This window comes from Hibiscus syriacus, unplaced genomic scaffold (genome assembly GCF_006381635.1).
Source record: "Hibiscus syriacus cultivar Baekdansim isolate YM2019G1 unplaced genomic scaffold, ASM638163v2 tig00111745_pilon, whole genome shotgun sequence".
Taxonomy (NCBI): domain Eukaryota; kingdom Viridiplantae; phylum Streptophyta; class Magnoliopsida; order Malvales; family Malvaceae; genus Hibiscus; species Hibiscus syriacus.
The window spans coordinates 632,994-642,929 of NW_024063168.1; the positions used below are offsets into that span (position 1 = coordinate 632,994).

A 9,936-nucleotide genomic window follows, 5' to 3' on the forward strand; every position below is an offset into this window, starting at 1 on the left:
CTCGAATCTTTTGGATATGTGTTGGACAATTAGAAGCTGCGGATAGCCCTTGCGATTACATAAGTATACAAAAGTTTAGAACGTGCAAGCTATACACATGTACTGCCATTCGAGAAAAAGGGAAAAATCAAATCCCCTAGGAAATTCGACGCCGAACACAGGACCCATTTTACGAAGAATTAAACTAGGAGCAGATGAAGTGCAAAGAAGGGTTAGACCTACTGCCACAGCAGGAACTACTTGGAAACATCATGGCTCAATCAAACTGCAGGAGAAAGATACAAATTGCACAATGTAATGAATACAATGCGGACTGGACTTACAGGATGCATAAATCAGATACGGCCATCAAATTTTTAAAAAAAAAAGTTACCTTAAAAAAATTAGTAAAAACTTTCCCTATTTACCGTAGCCATGCCGTGGTCATCTTGGACCAGATAACTCCACAGCATGTATATTGTCGGTTGAGTACACGATCCAATCAGAATTAGGATGCTGAGCGAGTTCGACCTCCTGCCTTAGAACTTCAACCTTTTGCCACTCATCCCACCTCTCAGCCAACCCATCACCTTCCAGCATTCTAACTACTTCCGACATCTTCGGCCGGTCCATTGGGGAACCTTGTGTGCATAGCAACGCAACCTGGATTAACTGCTCTACCTCGGTATCTATATAGTTGGTCTGAAGATCAGGATCGACTAGCAACTCCAGCTTCTTCTCCTTCAGAAGACCTTTGACCTGAAAAAGAAAAATGGATCAACCGAATCAACAACACACCGTGAGCCCTTAAGAAGAATCAACTAGTTCTTGCCATCCTTGGCATCTTCACTTCCTTCCTATAGCTGGTGCATTGCAACACATGCATACATAATCCCATTGCTTTCTCAATTTTTGAAAGATTCATTTCTCTTGGAGACAACCTAGTTCGTTTTATTGTCACAAGATGGCATCAGAACTAATATCAATTTGACAGCTTTAACATATCCCCAGGGTCAAGAAATGTATAATAATTATAATCAGGCAGCTATCAAGGAAGCAATTGAAAAGTGGATGGATTATCATTTATGGAGATAAGAATCAAGAATATTGTAAACAGATCAGTTAAATGAAGACAAATGTAGCAAAAAATAAAGATATGCATACCCAATCAAGCAACATGACATCATCATCATTTGCAAGCCGAGCAAGATCAAAGGCCCGCTGTCCAGTGATAAGCTCCAGAAGCATTATGCCATACCCAAAAACATCAGTTTTCTCCGAAGATTTCCCAGTAGAGAGATACTCGGGAGCAATATGTCCAATTGTGCCACGTACAGCCGTAGTTACATGGGTATCCTTGTAGTCCATAAGTTTAGCCAACCCAAAATCACCAACAACAGCTTCAAACTCCTCATCCAACAAAATATTTGCAGCTTTTACATCACGATGAATGATCTTTGGGTCACAGTGATCATGCAAATAAGAAAGACCTCTCGCAGATCCCAATGCTATTCTCTTCCGTGTTGGCCAATCAAGTGGTGGTTGTGATGGAGAACGTTCTACAAGAAAGCAAGAAAACAAGTAAATATAGTCCAGATGGAAAGCAATGCTAGATGTTTACGGATTAAAAGTTAATTGGTTATAACAATTCAGACCCTCCACCTGCTCAAAGGAAAAAATAAGGAATTAGACTACTGAAACTTGTTGGCTTTACCTCTCAGACATGATGCAACACTCCCATTAGCCATGTAAGGATAAACAAGTAACCGTTCAGTTGGTGTCATACAAAATCCATGCAGCCTGAGTAGATTCCGATGCACAGCCATGCTGATCATCTCTACCTCTGTTTGAAACTGTAACTCGCCACCAGGTGTACGCTCTTCTTTCAATCTTTTAACAGCCACCAGTGAACCGTCAGCTAATCGTCCTTTGTAAACCTTACCAAATCCACCTCTACCCAGAATATTTTTGTGGCTAAAACTGTCAGTGGCAACTTGTAGTTCTCGTAATGAAAACCTCTTCAGCTGCCCAAGATGCACTTCTGGGTCCTCCTCCGCTGCAAAGACATGTAAACTGGTGATACTATAACTGCGACCAACACTTGAAGCCATCAGCCCAGTAAAAGTTCAATTTATGGAACTAACCAGGTACATCAAAGAAAAATTCCTGTGGCTTCCGCCGGCGCCACCATGCAAATGCAATTGCAGGAGCGGCAAAGAGTAATGCAGCACCTGATGCAACTCCTCCAGCTATTGCACCAGTGACACTACTCCCACCTAAAATATTATAAGATGAAAAGTTAGAACATCCGATGCAAAACATAAGAGCCACGTCCTTTGCACTAGAAGCAAGAGAATGCATCAAATCACAGGAAATTTACATACACAACTCTTCACTAAAAGGAACTATTGTTAACTACATCTCATCACAATAAACGATCATAATGATGCAATTCATTTAAAGTTGGAACTAATGGACTGGACGTGCAAACTGGGATGAGATTCACCTGGAAGAAAAGAGCAGGGGGATTAATTTTGCTAATTGACGTTACATGCATGCCACAACATCAAAGAATTACGGGGATAATATGCTAGAAAGCAAAGTTTGGCAGATTATATAATGTCAAGCGGAACAACTAAAACAGTCTGACCGCAAGAATAGCAACAAAAATAAATAAAAACTGCACATAGAGACCATGAAAGGCAGCTCAATAGATTTGAAGTATATCAAAGGAAGATTACTCGGTGAAGAAATTGGTGGTGGTGGAACAAAAGGAGGAGGAGGAGAAAAGGGAGGCGATCCTGGGCATGGGCGTCCAGTAACCGGGCCACACAGATCCCTGTTGTTAGCAAAACTGCATATGGAACAACAAACACCTAAGGTTCCCCAACTTGTAATTCTAGAAAAGCAGAATTCAGATCACTAAAAGCCAACCTGATGGGAGTAAATAGTGAAAAGGAGCCATTATCTGGAACCTCACCAGAGAGATGATTATTTGAAAGATCCCTGCATTTCACAGTGCAATTTGTGGATGTATGAGTAGTGCTAGATTATATCTCAGAAGAGGAAAAAGAGTTATAGTTCTTGAGAAAAGACATAAGTTTAGCACTCACAGGACTTGAAGAGACGTGATATTAGTTAATGTCAAAGGGATAGGACCCGTCAAGGTGTTGTTGTTAAGTCGGCTACCCTCGCACAAAAGTTTCAACAATAGAAGTTAAGATCTAAACAAATCACGAGATTTTATATCAAGCAAACTTTAACCTATAACAGCCATTCAAAATCATAAGTAGAGAAAGCTATTTGTTTTAAGCTTCAGTTGCTCAACCAGTATCTTCCCTGGCAATGTGAGTGAATGTATGACACTTACCACCAATGCTGAACCTGCATACTCAAGTTTACTAGGGGGAATCAACCATGGAAAATCCTATTTTAGCTTTTAAATGTCAGTTTCAATTACTCCCGGATGTTTTTAGTAGACGGAAATTTAACCAAACAACTTGCAACAAAAAATTGACCAGACAGTTGTAGTTAATGAAGAAACCCAATGCTACGAACTTGCACATGCTGATGTCATAGACTAATTAAAATATTATTCCTGAATACTAAGCATGCTGTTGAGTGTGTGCATGCATATGCGTGTGTGGTGGTGGGAGGGGTGTAATATCTTACCCTTGATTATATCTTAATTAAACAAATACTAGTAAATATATAAATTGCTTCTGTTTCTTTGTTCACCTCAAATCAAGTATACTTCGGTTATCTGGAAGTTTATTCCAGGTGTAGTGTTATGGTCAATTTGGAGAATTAGAAATGAAATTATCTTTGATAATGGCAATTTGGATAGACTTTCACTAGTTTTCACTGTTCGGTTAAGGCTAGCAAGATGGTTTCTAGCAAAATATCCTCTTTCCTCTATTAAGGTGGATTCTCTAATTGGTGATCCTTCCTTGGCAGATAATATCTCTGTTTCTAAGGAACTAATCAGACCTGTGTGCTGGTGGATTCCTCCTCCAGTAGATTTTTTTAAGTTGAATGTGGATGGGGCTTTTAGTAGAGTTGGGAGAGTTGCTGGAATAGGGGGTCTTCTCAGGGATTGGAATCGGGTTACACTGATCTCTTTTTTAGAAAATGTTGGTCCTTCTCATCCCTATTTAGCAGAACTGAAAACTATAAAAAGTGGTATTGATATCTTTGTTTCTTCAGAATGGCTGTTGAAGGGCAGACTCATTATTGAAAGTGATTGCAAGCTTGTAGTGGATTGGATCAAAGACCAAGCTTTGGTTCCTGTTTTCCTTTCAATTTTTGTTAATGAAATTGTATCTATTGTTTCTTTTAGAAATTTTATTGTTAGGTGGATTCCAAGGTCTTGTAATTGCGAAGCTGACAAGCTAGCAAAAGAGGGGATCGGGTGACGATTTTGTCTGTTTTAGTTGGTGTTTGTTTCTGAGTTAAGAAGCTAGAGGAGTGTGTGAGGTCTTATATTGTATGTAAAAGTGTTTTTAAGTCTTATGTAACTTGGCTATCATTAATAAATTGAGGTACTCTTTTCCTCCTTTCGCTAGTTGGGCCTTACCTTAGGGGTAAGGTCCACTAAGAGGGAGGTTTTTAATGAGACCTCCTATTCCTATAAAAAAAAGTAAGACTTAGCTCTCAGTATTACATGCAACTCAACATATGATAAACAAAAATAAAGAGAGGAAAGGAATAGCTGTAAAACAAATATACTCACAGGAATCGCAATTTTGACAGCCTGCCCAAGTATTCTGGAATAGGACCACTGAAACTATTCAAATAAAGATCCAAGCTTACCAAGCTGGTCAAATTCCCAAGATCACTAGGAATTGGTCCACTTATGTTATTACTGTAAAGTTCCCTGGCATAAAAAAAATGTTTCAAAAGGAAGAACGGCAATGAAATAATAAGGCAAACAAACTGTGCACCAACAACTGAAAATTAAGGTCTGGATTATCATATTGTCTTGATGTATAAAAGAAATATTCTGAAGGGCATCATATAATAGCGAGAAAAATGGCCTCTTGTCATGTTCAAGGAAAACAAACAACCAAATCAAACGTAGCAATGCAGTATATCACATAGTACTATCCAAACTCCCACAAAGCCCACCAGACATACCAGCTCAATAACTGGTTAAGAAAGAATAAATGTGTGGCTTCACCTCTAGGATCTTGTATGATGGAATCCTCATGTTGATAAGCGAACTTACTAGCACTTAGTAAATATATGTTAAGAGCTTTGTGATCCTAGTCAAAAGATATTATTCACAGATGGAAAAATTATAATTTATATATATTTTTTTATAAATTCATGGAAAACCTTATTTGTTTTTCTTTTCTTTCTTTTTTTTTGAAAAATTGAAAATTATTTTGAATTCTTTGTTGAAAGGGGACAATTTGCTCATTTTTTAAATTGACAGGGACCCAAGGGGTAATTACACCAATTTGTTATTCAGTTTCTGGGATATTCTAGTTGTAAAATTTCAACTAAACTCGAACTCAAAAAATCTAATTACCTGATCAAGTTGATTCGAAAAACCAAATAACTCAGTTTGATTAACTCTAAATTTGAAAAAAAAAATACTTTTTTCCGTTGAATCAAGTTTTGCTCACCCCTAAGGAAGACTGTCACTGAACCATAAAGAGAAGAATTATAGGTGAGCCTCTTCTCTGAATTAGAAATTGACTATGTGAAGAGTTTGATAAACTAAATGAAGCAGATGGGACTCTCAACAACTTCTACTGGTCAAGTGACTAATGATTTAATGCAAACAATAATTGCCAGGAAATATTTCTTCCTATTACGGACAAAGAGAAAGCAATTACATATCTTACTCGGAAGCAAGCACATCAAAGCCAAACCAACCATATAAATAGAAAACAGCTAGAATTATCATGGCATGCCTGACTTACAAGTACTGCAAATTCTTAAGCAAACCAAGCTGTGGAACAAGCATACCAGATAAAGCAGCATTTCCAAGATCACTGAAATTTCGATGTAGAAGTAGACATTAAACAAGTTAAACCTCGCAAAATCAGTAAAACACAATTTTTAAGCTGTAACCGTGTACTCAGGAGACAACAAAGGGAAAAAGACCTTACACTCTAATAACACTGTTATCGTTGTTACATGTAACATGAAACCATGTGCAGGGGTTAACAAGAGTAGGATCCCAGCTCTGCAGTACATTGTTAGGATCATTCAAGTTGGTCCTTAGGCTGTGCAATGCGTCACCTGTTAGAAGAAGTAAAGATGGTAAGAGGATGACACTAACTAACAATGCATATGTTAACATATATAGCACAGCCGAGCCAGCTACCGAGCTCTACGTAAAAGCAGATTCATCAACACTCACCAAGCATTAGCAGGTCTAGAAACAAACAGAAAGCATAGTCACTTGAAGAAGCTTAAACAGTTCAAAAGAGTACAAGACATCGGCATTATCATTCTTACACACTTCCAGAAACCAAATTGCATAATATTAACATTTGATCGATAACAAGGATCAGAATCAATACAATCAAAGTAAGCACTTCTCAAGTAATCTCCTAAAAGCAAATGACAAGAAAAAAGTGAAAAATTTTCCAATCATCAGGAAAACAGGTATACATACTAATCAAAGTAAACTCATTTTCAAACTTAAACCCAAATTTATATAACGAACTATCAAAAACCCATTCTGCAAACACAAAAACATGTTGCAAGAATCAAGGATCAAACTCAAAAGTAATTGAAGGGAAATAACAAAAATGGGATGCTGCGAGAAAATAGAAAAAAGAATGATAAGTTTACCTTCCACATTAGCATGAACAAGCCAGAATGGATGAAGCAGCACCGAGATCAACCAAACCAAAACCAAAGCCTTAACCTTTTTGCTTCCTTCCATTTGACAAAACAAAAGTGGAAAAGCTGCAACCTTTTGTTTTTAAGAATTTAACCTCTCAATCTAAATATTCTTAGATCCAAACAATACATGAACCCCAACAACACAACATTACAACAAAGAGCCGAAAACCAAAAACCCTAGCTCTCAAATCCCACCGATAACCCCCAAAAATATCCTCAATCAAATCTTTTCCTTTGATCCCACTCCCCTCCATTCAAAAGCACCAACAAAAAACATAAATACAAAAAAGGGGGGAAACAAGTCAAAGATAACTTAGTTTTTAAACCCTTTCTTTTAGCAAGTTCAAGAAAAAATAATGAACTTTCCTTTTTGCGTTTCTCTGAACTTTGTCTTTGCAAGTGATGAGTGATTTTTAGACAGAAATAAGAAAAAAATTGATTTAATTTTATCGTTTGCTAGAGAGAAAGAGAAAAGGAATTAAAATTTGTCACACATCTTTACATTTTTTTTTAAAGTATGATTTTATTAATGAGGAAACTATACGAGAGAAAGATTAACATGTCTTGTTAAAAATTTCTCTTAAGTGGAATAAAATAATACATATGTTAATCTAATACATCGAATAAACATGAAAAGCAAGGAAAAAAATAAACTAACAACTTAACTAGACACCATCAAGCCTTCACGTAATAAATTCATGATCTACGTCGAGAAGAAACAAAAATAATATGATTCAGATTATCAAAAGAAGTGCCCCCGACCAAGGCATCAGTAATTTTATTATTATTATGAAGCACATGGTTAAAACGAACCCTTAAATTTCTTCTTAATTCATTAAGATATCATCCAAGTGAGTTGGTACATTTATAATTCGATCGAAAAATATTTAAGGCTTCCATACTATCAAGTACAATAATAATTTGCCTGAAACCTGCATCCCAAGCGAGATTCAGACTGACATAGACACCCCAAAGCTCCGCATCCAACACCGAGCAGACTCCAATAAATTTTGAGAACCCGAAAATCCAATTTTCTAAACTGTCTCGAACAACTCCCCAACACCGAACATAATTATACGTCCCCTACAAACATCTGCGTTGATTTTGATCCACAGAGCCGGAGGAACCGTCTAACTATCCGGACCACGACGTATAACAGCATTATTTTCGCAGAAGGAGACACCCCGACTTGAGCTTGAAGAGTCAATTGAATAAGCCTACTACTCAGTTCAATTATCGTTCCGTCCCCATCCAAAGGAACTTCAAAAACTTTTGCATTCCGAGCTCGCCATATATTCTAAATAACTACCGAGAAGAGCAACGGCCAATTATTCGGATTCTTAGCAAACTTTAAACCGTCTTGAAGATTCATGGCTATACACGACACCGAAGATTCATGGACAAAAATTCATGTATTTTGTTAATTTATATTTACTTTTATTTTTAATTGTTAATTTAACTGCTATAACTTTTAATTGTATAATATTAAGTTGCTAATTAATTATTTTATTAATTTCTATTCACTTTTATTTTTAATTGTTGATTTAACTGCTATAATTTTTTCTTTTATACATTTTTATCAATTATTTTATCAATTTTTTTATCAATTTAGCTATTAATGAACTATAATAGATTATTAAAAACTATATTATTTAATTAATAAATTCTTATTTCAAAACTTTAAAATTTAAATGATTAAAAGTTATAAATCGAAAGAACTGAAATATTATTTTCTTTTTATTTAGAATGATCAAATCTCTCTCTTTCAAAAAAAATCAATTTTAAATTAAGAAAGTTAAATAAAAATTAAAAGAGAATTAAAATTTTAAATAAAAAATAATATAAAATTTTAATGTAATAAAATAAAATAAAAGTAAAAAAAAATAATATGATAATTTTTGCTATTTTAAACTAAAGAAAGAAATGATTTGATTTTGTGATAAAAAATTAAAGTAGTCTAAGCGTGCAGCGAAAGTAGGGTGTTCAAAATTCGGTTTTAACCGATCGAACCGAATTAATTTGGTTGATCATCGAATTAGTTCGGTCGATGAACGGTTAAGGTATTTTTGGATATTCGGTTAAATAATTCGGTTCGAAATCGGTTAATTAACCGAAATAAAATTTTAAATATTAAATATATTATATATAACATGTGGGTTAAACCCAAACCATTTAATACTCAATTAATAATTTAAGATCCAATAACTTTTAAACCCAAATCAATATTAAAAAATTAAAAAAATTATATAAAATTTTTATTTTATAATTATATATTATTTACATTAATTGTAAATTATTTTTCTGAATTAAAAAATATTAAATATATTATATATATAACATATGGGCTCAGTCCAAACCATTTAAAACTCAATTAATAATTTAAGATCCAATAACTTTTAAACCTAAATTAATATTAATTAATTAAAAACTTTATATAAAATTTTTATTTTATAATTATATATTATTTAAATTAATTATAAACTGTTTTTTTTGAATTATAAAATATTTAATTTTTATATAAATTAGAAAATTTTAAAAAATTTGTGTTAATTTAATTAACCAAATTAACCGAAATTTATTCGGTTCGGTTAATATTTTTTAAAAAAAGTTTGGTTCAATTAACGGTTAAAGAAAAAAAAAATCGGTTAATTCGATTAATGATAGTTCGATCGGTTTAATCACCGAATTAACCGAATAAACAACCCTAAGTGAAAGAAGGACCGAACATTGACCGTTGCCCGAACGCAATCGAAATGGGTTCGCTCTCTATGGTGGAAAGCGACATATAAATAAGGCTTTGAGGGTAGCTTTGGAAATTCATTTCATCTCTCAGTCAAATTATAAATGAAGAGTTGTATCACTTAATTATTAAGGCCCCGTTTGGTTCAGGGTATATTTATTTCCTGAGAGGAATATTGTTTTCCTGGATGAATATACCCAAATTTGGATAGGTTGTATTACCAAGTGCCGGGAAAAATTAATACCAACAGGAAATTTTTTACTGCATTCCCGGGAATGTCTATCCCTCCTCTCCCTTAGGTATTTACTCATTCCCGTCCCCGTTGTCTAAAATAGCCTTATCCCCTCCCCTTC

At 34.8% G+C, this 9,936-nt stretch overlaps 1 protein-coding gene across 1 annotated transcript; it reads right to left on the reverse strand.

Annotated features, from left to right (window-relative positions):
• Positions 1–200: 200 nt before the first annotated feature.
• LOC120169113 (somatic embryogenesis receptor kinase 1-like) lies at positions 201–7,256 on the reverse strand. The gene is made up of 11 exons (XM_039177333.1): positions 6,790–7,256; positions 6,099–6,231; positions 5,910–5,981; positions 4,712–4,855; positions 3,093–3,164; positions 2,914–2,985; positions 2,721–2,833; positions 2,124–2,255; positions 1,694–2,035; positions 1,144–1,538; positions 201–738 (listed from the first exon to the last, which is right to left on the reverse strand). Exons 1-11 carry the CDS (start codon positions 6,881–6,883, stop codon positions 424–426), a joined length of 1,884 nt encoding a protein of 627 aa, XP_039033264.1. The 5' UTR covers positions 6,884–7,256; the 3' UTR covers positions 201–423.
• Positions 7,257–9,936: the final 2,680 nt, after the last annotated feature.

Coding starts and splice junctions, on each gene's coding strand:
- LOC120169113 (XM_039177333.1), bottom strand. CDS start 6,883: ATGGAAGGAAGCAAAAAGGTTAAGGCTTTGGTTTTGGTTTGGTTGATC. Junction 5,982..6,098: donor GATAACAGTGTTATTAGAGT/GTAAGGTCTTTT, acceptor TCGAAATTTCAG/TGATCTTGGAAATGCTGCTT. Junction 2,834..2,913: donor TCACTATTTACTCCCATCAG/GTTGGCTTTTAG, acceptor TTCCATATGCAG/TTTTGCTAACAACAGGGATC.